Source organism: Hyaena hyaena, unplaced genomic scaffold (assembly GCF_003009895.1).
Source record: "Hyaena hyaena isolate Hyena2069 unplaced genomic scaffold, ASM300989v1 scaffold_113, whole genome shotgun sequence".
In the NCBI taxonomy this organism is placed as follows: Eukaryota; Metazoa; Chordata; class Mammalia; order Carnivora; family Hyaenidae; genus Hyaena; species Hyaena hyaena.
In genome coordinates this window covers 3,223,956-3,238,199 of record NW_024080745.1, presented here as the reverse complement: position 1 = coordinate 3,238,199, position 14,244 = coordinate 3,223,956, and the positions used below count along the sequence as shown (strand labels likewise).

The 14,244-nt window shown below is 34.9% G+C and overlaps 1 protein-coding gene across 4 annotated transcripts in view; it reads left to right on the top strand.

Moving 5' to 3' along the window:
- CDK17 (cyclin dependent kinase 17) overlaps window positions 1–13,734 on the top strand; it is a 112,503-nt gene extending 98,769 nt beyond the window's left edge. For 2 of the 4 annotated variants that reach the window (XM_039236559.1, XM_039236558.1), the window contains exons 11-16: window positions 1,556–1,676; window positions 4,177–4,274; window positions 4,908–5,013; window positions 7,727–7,769; window positions 8,743–8,833; window positions 10,444–13,734. In XM_039236559.1, the coding sequence (XP_039092490.1) occupies window positions 1,556–1,676; window positions 4,177–4,274; window positions 4,908–5,013; window positions 7,727–7,769; window positions 8,743–8,833; window positions 10,444–10,559 (575 nt within the window). In that variant the 3' untranslated portion in view covers window positions 10,560–13,734. The remainder of the gene's footprint in view (window positions 1–1,555; window positions 1,677–4,176; window positions 4,275–4,907; window positions 5,014–7,726; window positions 7,770–8,742; window positions 8,834–10,443) is intronic. The other 2 variants (XM_039236560.1, XM_039236561.1) reach the window with 2 other exon arrangements.
- The last annotated feature ends 510 nt before the right edge of the window (window positions 13,735–14,244 follow it).

The following is a 14,244-nucleotide window of genomic DNA, read 5'->3' as shown; positions in this document are numbered from 1 at the left end:
AGCACAGAGCCCACTCGAACTCTGGAATGGCGAGATCAGGACCTGAGCCAAAGTCAGATGGATGCTTTAACCAACTGATCCACCCAGGAGCCCCGAGAATTGTTTTGTAAATTGTTTGTGATCTCTGTGAAAATTCTATCCTTTTTCCTGTGATGGATGAAATTCAGATCGAGGAAGTACTAATAGAGACAAACATTTCATTTGTAGTAGAAAATGACTTGTATAATTATACCATATCACAGTTAATTTGGTTTGGAAGAGATTATTTTGTTTCTTGCTGGTACTGAAATTCTAATTGTGAACCAGGAGACTATTTGAACAAGTACCATAGTTCAGAATTCTCTCAGGAACAGGAGAGTAAGGTATTGAGGAAACTATAACTTGCAGTTGCTTTGATGCTATATATACAGATGTAGAATAAACAAACTTGTAGCCCTGTCCTTTGCCCCTAAATAACCCACTATGAATATCAGAAAGAGAAGTTAGAAAGTTGCCCCCATCTTGCTAATTAGAAAGTTGGTAGGAAAGTAATTTGTTGAACTTACTTTACCAAGTTGGGTTGGCAGAGTAAGACTTGTAATTAAATAAGATAATGTCAACATTGATCCAGTTACACCCTGTAGCTGTTATACTAAACAAAAATAGTTTGAGTGCTGCTTAATTATTAAAATTTGTATTTTTATTTGACTTTGTCCAGTTTTATGAAGTATTGAATTCCTTTTGTGTCATTTTTCTTATTTAATGTTTCAATAAAATATATAAAGTTATACATAAAGAAATGAGTTATTTGAAATAAACTATATGTTAGAATAAATTTATATTTCTTTTCGTATCTATTAAAGTTGCTTCTTAAAGTGATTAGAATTTGGAGGCTTAAGAGTAGTTTTTACAACTCTCATGCCAATAGCTCAAGAGATAAAGTTGTGAACTCTTGCCTTTGTTTCTAGATAATCAGTGAATTCCACTTTAAATTGGCAAAGGAATGGCATTTACATTAATAATTAATAAATTAATAATATCCAAAGGCAGCGTGGTCCATGTTACTTACAATTATCCTTATATATAACTTAAGGTACACAGCAGCAGTGTAATTTATTCCAAGAAAAGTAAAGTTGGTACAGCCAATGAAAATTGGACTCGGGTTTAAAAAAGTAACAAAAGCCTATAGCTATAAAAGGTAAAATTGTTTATCTCTGTGTCATTGACCTGTTTTGCTTTAATTTCCAGTTAATTTTGGAAATAATTTTGGCATCATGAATCATAGAAGTAAAGTATCTTAAGTTTAGATTAACCCAGGCATTGTATCAAATGCATTCACATGCATAAAAGTAAGCATAGGCTCTGATTGTGGAATTGTTACTACTTAATTACATAAGGATTTGCTGACCCAAGACCATTCATACTCAAGAAAAATTCATAAAACTGATTTTGTTAAACTTGAGGAAACTACAGAGTACAGCTATCTTGGGCATGCTTGTGACTGGAGTCATGTTGAGGATATGGGCTGGGGAATCTGTGATAGTCAGTTCTTAATTGTTTTCTTTTCCCTTTGAAGGGCTAGCCAGAGCCAAGTCGGTTCCCACAAAGACCTACTCAAATGAAGTCGTTACACTGTGGTACCGGCCACCTGATGTGCTTCTTGGTTCCTCAGAGTACTCAACACAGATTGACATGTGGTAAATATATGCACATGTTATTGCCATTTATAACCTTGAAAGAATATAGCTGTTAGCCTAGGGCATACTGGTAGATATCTGACTTTTAAGACGATATTATTTTAAAGAGCCACAATATAAGAATAAGCGTTCTGACACATGAAGGGCGCCTGGGTGACTCAGTCAGTTAAGCATCTGACTCTTGATTTCAGCTCAGGTCATGATTTCATGATTTGTGGGATCAAGCCCAGCATTGGGCTCTGCCCTGACATCATACAGCCTACTTGGGATTCTCTCTCTCCCTCTCTCTCTGCCCCTGCTCCACTTACACTTTCAAAATAAATAAATAAACAAACAACAACAAAAAAAGAGTTCTGACATATGAGTAAGATCACCTAGGTTTAAATACCACTTCTCCCACTTGAAACTATATAATAACCTTATTCAAATTACTGACCTCAGATGAAAGGAGAATAGTAACAATAACTACTTTAAAAGGCTGTTCTGTGGATAATGTTAAGACTATTGAGTGAATACATATAAAGCACTTAGAAGAGTGTTAAGTACATAGCAGATTAAAACAAAAGTATTCACATCATCATTTAATATTCATCAAAATCCACTTGGCCTTAAGTTGATCTAAAAGTAATAAAATAGTGTAGCCATCTTCCTCATATCCCACTTTGATCAATACGTTCCTTTACTCAAATACCTTTGCTGCTTCCCCTTTCATTACCTACGGAACAAGGTACAATTCTTCAATCTGATACTTCATGATCTCTATAAAATATCTCTAAACTATCTTTTCCAACTTACTTCAGACTGTTCCTCTATATAAATGTTCCCTTTTAGCAAAATGGACTACTCACTATATCTCAACAATAACCTGGGCTTTCCTAACTTTGTTCTTGTGGTCCAACCAGTCCACCTGCCTGGAATGACTACTCTGCTTCTCTGTGCCTAGGAACCTTCAGAACATAGCTTTTCATAAATCTTGAATACAACCTAGCCTCCAGTGATAGTTCCTTCCTCTGAAATGTGGTAACATTTATTGCCTATATCATGTAATGATAAATCATATACATGGGTTGAACAATTCTACATAATTTTTTGTATAACATTTAAAAAATTTTTTAACATTGTGTTAAAATATACATAATGTAAAATTTACAGTTTTAACCAGTTTTAAATGTATGGGTCTTTGGCATTAAGTACACTCATATTGTTGTGCAACCTTCACCACTCCAGAATGTTTTTCATCTTGCAAAACTTAGCTTCCATACCAATTAGACAACTGTCCGTTTCCTCCTCCTTCCAGCTCCTGGCAACCACCATTCTACTTTCTGTCCCCCTTGAAATTGACATGTCTAAGCACCTCATATAAGTAGAATCACAGTATTTGTCCTTTTGTGACGGGCTTATTGCACATAGCATAAATGTCTTCAAGTGTCATCCATGTTGTAGAGCTACTTGACTTAATTTTATGTGTCAGAATTTCTTTCATTTTTAAGATTGAATACTCATTGTATGTGCATACTACATTTTGTTTATCCATTTGTCAGGGACATTGGGCTATTTCTGCCTTTTGGGTCTTGTGAGTAATGCTGCTGTGGGTATGGCAAATATATCTTTGATTCTGTGCTTTCCGTTCTTTTGGGGATTTGCTTAGGAGTGGGAATGCTGGATCATATGGTAATTCTATTTTAAATTATTTTGAGGGACTACCATACTGTTTTCCATAGTGACTCCATCATTGTAACTTTTTGTATAACATTTTAATATGTAAAATTAGATTTTATATACAATGGCTAGATTGTGAATCCTTTAGTGGAAGGAACTGTGTCTTAAGTATATTGACACAGATTCTAGAAGATAGTATTTCATTTACTGAATCTCCATCCATTCTTTTTACTTCTCATATACACATAACACACACACTACCTTGCACCTACATGTTCTATCTCCGCTTCCTGCATAAAAACATCTTGGATTAGGTGGCTCAGTTGGTTGAGCATTCAACTCTTGATTTGGGCTCAGGTCATGATCCCAGGGTTTTGGGATCGAGTCCTGTGTCAGGTTCCTCACTGAGCATGGAGCCGGCTTGGGAGTCTTTTCCTTCTCTGCCCCTCTTTCCCACTTGCATTCTGTCTCTCTCTCAGGTAAAAATCAACAACAACAAAAAATCTCTAATCATTTGTTTCTCCCTATCTCTACCTACTACCTATGACATAATAAGCATTAAATCACTGTTAGCTATAATTAGTGTTATTCTCTAAGGGTCATGCAGAGGAAAGCTGGACGTTTTAAAGGAGATGGAGCAATTGATATCGCAATGTGGAAGTTGAGACAAATAGGATAAATGTTAACAAATTAGTTTAGTTGTAGCTGAAAAAATCTGTGCAGGAGGTTTTCCATCAGGCTAATATAAAATTCTACAGAAAGGCAATCTTAAGGAAAAGATAATTGTGCTTCTTAATACGTAAATAGATTGCTCATCACTTTTTTATGATATATTTTAAAGGGGTGTTGGTTGCATTTTCTTTGAAATGGCTTCTGGAAGACCTCTGTTCCCAGGATCAACTGTGGAAGATGAACTGCACTTAATTTTCCGACTGCTAGGTAACAGAAATATTTTCCCAGTAATTTGTTACCTACAATTGACTAGCTAGATAAGACTATATATTTTAAAGTTTGGTACTGAGACTAACATAAATATTTGTTATAAGAATTATAATTAGTTGGGGCGCCTGGCTATCTCAGTCAGTATGGGGTGTGTGTGACTCTTGGTATCTAGGTTATGATTTCGAGTCCCACATTGAGTGTAGAGATTACTTAAAAGCTGAAAAAAACAGTACTGATTAAAAATAAAAAAGAATTATAATTAGCATAAAGATGGAGCCTTCTAGGTAACTTCTTTTCATTTACTGAATTCTGTCTTTGCAATAAAAATATTATGAAAGAACAGAGAAGATAAATATTGCAAATTGACCATTAGCATATTAATAGGAAATATTTGTAGGTTAAATGTCAGTTGGGCAGCATCATTTCTATGGTATCATTGCATAGTCCAAAAAAAAAGTCCATATGTGTTTGCTATTTCTATCGTTTTGCTTTCAGTTGAAATAGTCAAATCATCTACCAAATGTAAATTGTCCTTTAAGACACTTTTTTAGTTGTCCTTATGTATGTATATTTGCACACATATACATTTTTATATATTTATTAAGTATGACTTTTTTTTTTTTAAAATAGGAACACCATCTCAGGAAACTTGGCCAGGTGTTTCTTCAAATGATGAGTTCAAGAACTACAACTTTCCAAAATACAAACCACAGCCTCTCATTAACCATGCACCCAGGTATTTTCCTTTTTCTTTTAATGTTTATTTATTTTTGTGAAAGAGAGAGACAGAGCCTGAGGAGGGGAGGGGCAGAAAGAGAGACGGAGACACAGAAACCGAAGCAGGCTCCAGGCTCTGAGCTGTCAACACAGAGCCTAACACTGGGCTTGAATTCAGGAGCAGTGGGATCATGACCTGAACCGAAGTCAGACACTTAACCGACTGAGCCACCCATGTGCCCCTCTTTTTCTTTAAGTTAAAAGGGGGAAAACCCACATGATTCTTTCTATTCTCTTGAAGCATTAGCCACAGTACGGATTTAGGAAAAAATATATATAATGCATACAGTTCTTAAATATTTTAGAATCTAGTTTAATTGGATTTCTTCCTCCCTTATGTCAGATTAATTTTATAATTCAGAAATCAAGATATGTAAATCACAGAATTGAGCTATAAATAAAATGAATATAAAACAACTGTATTAGAATTCTAGAGTTTATGGAGGTTATTTCCTTTCTCAGAAAGAAGACATTGGTTAATGTCTTTTCCAATACCATGAAGACCATGATGAAATTTCTGTTTTGCTTCCTATGAGATTATTCTGTACTTACTAACAAAAACCTAAGAAAGTGTTATAAGTGAAATTTTGACTCTGACACAAGATGACCTGTCAGTATTTGGCCAATGTTAATGACATAATTTGTATTTGAAGAATGTAAATTCTTTCCGTCCCCTCATATTGTAAATGTTAACCATTTCATTAAAGTTTCTTCTCAAATCTATCCCCAAATCTATTTAAAACCCCCATTAAAATGTTAGTCAGAAGTTTTTACTTATGGAATTATTACATTTTCTTTTTCTTTTTTTTTTTTTTTTTGAAGGGAATTATTACATTTTCAGTACAGAACAGAGAATAACCCCTTTGACTATATTTTTTCATCTTTCCTTAAAAAAAGAGTACACCCAGATGCCAAATAAGGTCAATGTCTGTTTTAATCAAAGCCATTCTCATTGCTCACAGCATAACACAGTTGCTCTAATTCCATTTGTTCTCAAGTAGAGAGAGTAGAAAAAGCAATTCCGATACCAAAAATATTTTTAAAGTATTTATGTGAATTGATGTTCTTATTGTTACTATAGCAACTAATAACCTTCTAAGTAGTCTTTCTTAGGAAGAATAATATTATTGCAGAGCTTTGTGTGTGTGTGTGTGTGTGTGTGTGTGTGTGTGTGTCTCTCTCTTTCTTCTAAGTAGCATAAATCCTGTTTTTGTCATTTATATGTTGCTTGCTGTTGTAATGTCCAGTGCAGAAAGTTGAAGCTCTTCTTCAAAACAGGTTCTCCATGACCTTAACCCCTGGTTTGTCTGTGCCCGAGCTGCTCTGGATATCTGTCAGAATGGCAAACTACAAAGGATTAGAGGAGTCTGGAGAATGTCTAGGCCATAGTACCCACAGAACCCATTAAGAGCACTTGGGGAAAATATTTATATTGGCAGTGAAAGTCAGTGCAAAATAGAGCCTGTGATTTCTGATCAAGAGATTACCCCAATTAAGATAGTCCCCAAACCCTCCACTGCTTATTATATGAATATCATCACTATAATTATCTGTCTTTATTGACTGCTTCATTGGTTTTATAGCTCTAATTTTAAAAAAATTTTTTTTCTTCATTTATTGATTTTTTTACTTAAGTTCTAGCGAACATACAGGGTAATAGTGGTTTCAAGCATAGAATTTAGTGATTCATCATGTACATCCAGCACCCAGTGCTCATCACAACATGCGCCCTCCTTAATGCCCATTACCTATTTACCATTCTCCAGCTACCACCCTGCCAGCAACCCTCAGTTTCTTGTCTGTAGTTGAGTCTCTTATGCTTTGCCTCCCTTACTATTTTTTTCCCTACCCCTATGTTCACCTTAAATTTAATTAAGTTTTATGATGTTATTGAGGCAATTGAACTTTATAGGAGTGCCTGGGTGGCTCTGTTGGTTAAGCATTCCAACTCTGGATTTCGGCCTAGGTCACGATCTTATGATTTTTGCGTTCAAGTCCCACATTGGTCTCTACGCTGACAGAATGGTACCTGCTTGGGATTCTCTCTCTGCTCCTCCCTGACTCATGGGTGTTTGTTTTCTCTCTCTCTCTCACTCCCTCCCTCCCTCTCTCTCTCTCTCAATAAATAAATAAATAAATATATATATAAATAAATAAATAAATAAATAAGTTGAACTTCATAGCTTCCAGTACTTAGTTCTCAGTAGACTGTTCTGTAAAAATATGTTGAATGAGTCACCTGTGTTTATTATGAACCACAGTGACACATTTTGGGGTCACTTGTCTCTGTTTTCACCTATATGATATAATAAAATGATGCTTTTGTATCTTGCCTTAATGGAACAATATGAAAATGATACATTTAAGCTTTTCCGATAATAGAGATTACTTTGAGACAGAATGGTGATTTTTAAGAAAATCTTTATTTTAGTAATCTAATTCATTCTTCATTATTGAAAATTGAATTGAAGTGTAGTGTTTTATATTTTCTTCTTAAACAGTGGCAAGATAAGTCCTTCAAGCATAAGACTTTTGAGTCTTTTGGAAGCAGAAAGAGTAGTTATTTTAGAGTACTTAAACTCGGCAGATTAAAACATTTGGAAAATAGTTTTATTTGAAAAGTTATTGTCAGCTAAGATAAAAGAATAAATTGCCACTTTTTGTTGTTTTAGGTTAGACTCTGAAGGAATCGAGTTGATAACAAAATTTCTTCAGGTAAGTTACATCTTTGTAATTATTAAGCCTCAGTTTCTGTATCCGTAGAATAGGATCAGGAATACCTCCCTTAAATATTTTTCATGAGCATTAAATAAGATTATTCATAGTAGTACTTGGCATGCTTAAGTCATATGCTTAGATAAAATAATAATCATAAATAATGCTTTCACTCAATGTATCTGGGTCTCTTGTACCCTAGAACAGTCTGAGGTTGTCACCTTCTGGCATTGATCAACTAAGTCAAGGGCATGTTCTCTGAAATTTATGTTATGTTCTCTTTCTTTTCCTTATACATACTGCTTTATAGGCTGCTGCACCTAAAAATACCATTCTTATCTTCTATTCAAAGCAGGAAGGAGAGAGAGGATAAGAGTGTCAACCATAATAGTCTTCTTGTATCTGGAAAGCAAAAGCTTTTCCAGAAACCCCTGCAAGGCTTCTTCCTAAGTCTCTTTGGCCAGAGCATTAATTGTAAGAGAGGCTGAGTATTGGGGAGCAAGACTGTCAAAATTAGTCTAAACTTAGCATAGTCACAGTTCATATTGATCTGTTGGGCTTGGAAGCCTGGACCTTATACAAGTCAAAATTATCTCATCAAGATAAAAAGGGAAATGGGTATCCAGTAGGTAATTTAATAATATTTGTCATCATAGTATTGAGCCTATTTCCAATGTTCATGAGGAAAAGTAACAACAAAAGTCAGGCATTTTAATTTTTCATCACTTCAGAAAATACAGGAAGTCTTAAGTTTTTAGTGAAGATCTAACTTCATCTTAGAAATTTGGAACATAGATAAAGTCATTACATAATCTCAATAGCAACTCACATTAGAGCATATCTCATGTACTCCAAGTTGGTTCTTAAAAAACAGTTATTGTATTAAATCATCTAGTAGCTCTAAATGCTAATCTACCTCCCCTCATAGTCTTTAGAGAAAAAGTTAATGAAGTAGTTCTTTGCTTTTTCACAGTACGAATCTAAGAAAAGAGTTTCAGCAGAAGAGGCTATGAAGCATGTGTACTTTCGAAGTCTGGGACCAAGAATACATACTTTACCTGAAAGTAAGAGAAATTCTAAAGTCCCCTCCTCCCACTTTCATTTGTCCAGGGTAGGAGGCTGGGTGGTAAATTAGGGGTTTGGGAAGAGATTGTTAGTTTTTAAGCCTAAAATTTTACTCTTTTTGTAAGTACATCAGAATTTCTTGAAGGGAAGTAGATGTCTTCCTTACCTATGTTTTAATTTATTTTTGTTAACACTGAGCACATTGCCACTGCTCTGTAAGAAATCAGTGGTACTTGGGCATGGATTATTAATCTTACTGGACTTAAATTGGAAAATGCCATCTGATGATAGACTCAGTCTTAGGCCCAATCTGGATTGCTTTGATTCAGAGTTTCTAAAAATGGATTTCAGGCAAAGAGTAACGAAGCACAGCCAAAACATAAGATTATTTCCTTGTGAAAGTAGATTTCCTTCTCAAGGTACGAAGATGACTTATCTTTGTTGTGGTCATTCTGACTTTACTATCCTCATGACAGTGGTGAGCATATTGTTAGTCACTAAAAGAGCTGATTTCTCATGCCTGAGGAAACTGCTTCATTTTACTTATAAGCTCTTTATTTAAAAATTACCCCCAACATTTTACTTTAAAACTGAGTTAAGGTGACTAGGGAATTAGAATATTTAGGAACTGAGATTCCAAAAGCTTTCATTAATTTACCGTTCTCATCTACCACTAAATAATACTGATTCACTGAGGTTTACTCTTTGGAATCAAGATTCCTTAAAGCTTTTTTTTTTTTTTTTTTAATGTTTTGTTTATTTCTGAGAGAGAGAAATAGCGTGAGCAGGGAAGGAGCAGAGAGAGAGGGAGACACAGAATCTGAAGCAGGCTCCAGGCTCTGAGCTAGCCATCAGCACAGAACCTGACTCGGGGCTCGAACCCACGAACCGTGTGATCATGACCTGAGCTGAAGTTGGACACTTAAGCAACTAAGCCACCCAAGCGCCCCAAGAATCCTTAAAGCTTTAACTTAGAGCTTACTGGATATTTTTTAATGAGAGACTACCATTCTAGCAGAGATTGGAAATGAGAAAGAGATTGGAAAAAGGAAGATGGAAATGAAAAGAGAATTACAAATATTTTTGTAAGATGATATTTACATTTCATTATTAATATCAAATTTCATAGTTTGAGGTAGGCAATTATGGTTGTACAAACCTACTTCTCATTTTTCTCTCAAAATCTGAAGATAGTCTGAGGCCTGGATACCTTCATACCATCATGAGAAAACAGATAAAGGACAGAGAGAATAAAAGCCAAGTAATACCTTTTGATTAGGTCTCCCAACCCCAATAAGTCCTAGAAATAGACAGTATATATTCTCTATATGTACATATTTGAAGAGAAACATATACCAAAAGCATGACTCAAAGCAGAGTTGTGGGTGGGGGGGCAAAATTCTGAGGGGAGATTATTGTGTTTGGTTTTTGTCTCAAAACATTGGGACAAAGAAGAAAAATAGTTCAGCAGGGCTGTAACCTTGTAAATGTAGCATAAATCTTTCATGTTGAATCAGTATACATTTTTAAACATTCTGTAGATGGTTGGATTGTATTTGTTTTAATAATTCCAGACCTTCACCTGATAGTTTTTGTCTATGCATTTTAGGTGTATCAATATTCAGTTTGAAAGAGATTCAGTTGCAAAAGGACCCGGGTTTTCGAAATTCTTCTTATCCAGAGACAGGTGTGTTTGTCATAAACCATTTCACGTGTCGATCATGAAATTTTGCGTGGAACTAATTTTTTGGTTTATAAATTGATCAGTAAAATGATTGATGTAAAAACCAATGTACAGTGCATTCCACAACTGTATGTTTAGCATTGCACGTACTCACTTTTCTGTATGATGTGGGCAGCTCAGTAATTCTTCAGAGAGAAATCTGACTCAGTCAAGTCAGGGATCCTGAAAGCTGCAGATGGCACAAAGACCTTTTACAAGTGGCCTGGCTTGATCACTGCACACGCCATTCCTGGTACCTGAGGCAGAAGACACATCTTATGCTTCCCTAGTCATCAGGTTCATCACTTCGAAGCATAGAAGCTGTAGACTGACCCCATCAACAAAAGGGTCATTTCAGACAGTGCTGATCACTCTTATCGTGGAAGATTAGTTTTTGCTGGTGGGAACATTAGCTTCCTAGAGTCACCAAATACTGTATGTGGGATAAAACTGAACCTTGAACTGCCTCATAAAATGACTTTATATTTTAGGACATGGGAAGAACAGAAGACAGAGCATGCTCTTTTAAGTCTGATAACATGGTTTCAAGCCCAGCCCCCAGCCTTTCTTATCAATCAAGGACTCAGATCTGAAGGCAGTTATTTCTTTTGGTGGACTTGGAATCTCCGTTTGTCTACACTGTCCTCTTCACAGTGGAGTCTTTTTATTTCAGACCTACAGATTGTTTTTATATTTGTTGTCACAGTGTGACAATTTTTTTGTACAGTTGGTTTTAAGGTCTTCTCTGCCATTAGAGCCAGTAGGTTACAGCTGTTGATGTAACTGTAGCTGCAATTTTTGTGCAGGACTGAGAAACACAGTGCATTATTTATTGCGGAATCATTGCTGCTAAATAACTACTGTCTGTTTATTTAACACAACAGTTAAATGCCTGAAGAAGTTGCAGTGGCTTTATTAGATGTGAATGCATCTGTTTCTCCTCACGACTTGTTTTACTGCTGCATTTCTTGTTTGTTTTTAAAATTAAACTGCAGTGTTTCCTGGAATGTAAGTTTAGCTTTGCTTAACAGTAAAATAAGTGAGCCATCTTGAACACTCCTAAGTTGATGCTGTATAATTTTTTACTGAACATCAGCAAATAGAGTAGCTAAGAAATTGATGAGTACATCATGTTTAGGAAAGCATGTGATGCAGAGGTTGATTCAAGCAAGTGAATACCTGACATTATGGGAATCTCACATTAGATACCAGTAATTTAAAGCACCAAAATTATTTATTTTTACCTTGCCTCATTTTAGAAATATTTACTGCATATTATTGGATATGTGTATACTAATACACTTACCTATTTTACATTGTGCTTTAATTTAGTTAAAACTAAACCATACAAGTCCAGTGAAATATGTGAGGTCTTGTTTTCATTCTAAATGCAATTCTTTTATTAAAAAGGATGATACTTTTATGGGGAGCCAGTTATTTCATTTGGGGGCTGCGTATGCATATGTTTTAATAACATTCACTTGGAATCAGCTAACAGCTGTAATATGTCTTTGAAATGAGCCATGATAATTACAAATGACCGAAATAAGAACTGAGAGGATTGTTTTAAAGCATTGTAGGTATTATTGTGTTTATCAGAGATAGTAAATATTACAGTTTCAATTATGCATCTCTTTGAACATCATAAACACGCCTTGGTGTTGGTAAGTGTTTTAAGCATTTGTGTTAACTTTTAAGGACTATTGTTTAGTGCATCTTACAAACTACAAATCTTAATTGGTATATTTTGAAATGGTCATGTAAGTTTTTGGCTTATATATCATGAAAATAATAACTTAATTTTTTCCTGATATTCACTGTAAAACATTCAGGGGTCCTACCATTTCTGTTCAGGAAATCTTGTAGTTTATTGTTATTTAACAGTATTAAGTGAATTTTTGTATATTTCATTTTAACTTTATTTGTGAATAGTGATTGTGGCATGTTTGGGTGTTATTTTAATATTTCATGATACAGAAATTTTAATTTTTAAAAAAAAATGTTCTGGAAGAAACAGATTCATGTGTAATGGTGAATATTGGACCACTACTGCTTTTCACATTTGTAAATTGGTTTTATGTTAAACCCTGTAGCCTAACAAACTGCTGTTATTTCTAACTGACAGACATGTATTAATATTGTACTTTGAAGGTTATAAATATTATGTGGAAATTCCTCCATTTTGTTTTGAAATTTATAATAACAAGATCTTCATGTTGTTAATATGTGGTTTTGTTGAGTCACAGTTCTTTCTGGGGCAAGAGGGCTGTGCAGGAAGGGATCATTTTCCTTGATTCGTTTCATTTTTAGGAGAATGGAGTCTCACTGTGCCAATAGTGATATTTAATTTTTATTTGTGCTGGCCATTCATTTAGTAATCTCTACTGTAATGTTATGCGATAGCACTCCTCAATTATAGAGTTGTCAGATTTTTTGTTTTATAGGTTATAAAAATGTTTTGCAAATTTTATATAGTTATCCATAAGTTTGATATTCTTACAGGTAAAACATGAAGAAATATATCCAGCAGTTATATAAAATTCTTCTTCCTAGGAAGTCCTAGGGATGTTTCTTCCTTTTATTAAAGAATTTGGTATTTTTTTTTGGTACTTGAGCACTACCTGAAAACTTTGCAATGAAGAGAATTGAAACAGAGATTTTGAACCTTGAACACTTATGATTCATCTTAAACTGACTTGGTTTTAAAGGTAAGTGAGGATTCGTTTTGTTTTCCTTCCAGGTGATGCTGTCAACACACGTTGAATATGTCACTCTAGGTGTATAGAAGTGACTCCATTCTATCTGGTGCTTTATTATATCTAAAAGATTTTGTTAACATGTTATAATAATCTGTCATTTGGGCCCAGGACAATTCATGAGGTTGAGGTTGTTTTTTTGTATGCTTCTGTTTTTACTATTTTTTACCATTTTTTACCCATTGTAAGTATACAATTTATTGGCATTGATTAGAGTGTTGTATAGTATTTACACTGTCTTTTTCCAAAATTTTTCATCTCTCCAAACAAACTCTATACCCATTAAGAACAACCCATTTCCCCCTCTCCATAGCCCCTGGTAACCTTTAATGTATAGGCATAACTCATTTTACTGCACCACACTCACTTTGTTGTGCTTTGCAGATACCGTGTTTCTTAATAAATTGAAGGTTTGTTGTAACCCTGCATTGAGCAAGTCTGTCGGCGCCATTTTTCCAACTGCATTTGCTCACTCTGTGTCTCTGTGCCACATTTTGGTAGTTCTCTTAGTATTTCAAGTTTTATTATTATATTCTGGTGTTTTGTGACTAGTTGATATTACCATTGTAATTGTCTTGGGGTGTCACAAATCACACCTATGTAAGACAGTGAACTTAACTGAAATGTTGTGTGTTCTGACTGCCCCAACAGGCTGTCCCCCCAGCTTCTCCCTCTTCTCAGGCTTCCCTATTCCCTGAGACACAACAATACAGAAATTAGGACAATTAATTACCTTACTGTGGCTTCTGAGTGTTCAAGTGAAAGAAGAGTCACACATTTCTGAGTTTAAATCAAAAGCTTTTAAATGATTTAAGCTTAATCAGGAAGGCATGTCAAAAGCCAGCATAGGCTGAAAGCAAGGCCTTCTTGGTCCAGTTAGCCAAGCTCTGAATGCAAAAGGAACAGCTATTGAAGGACATTAATAGAGCTA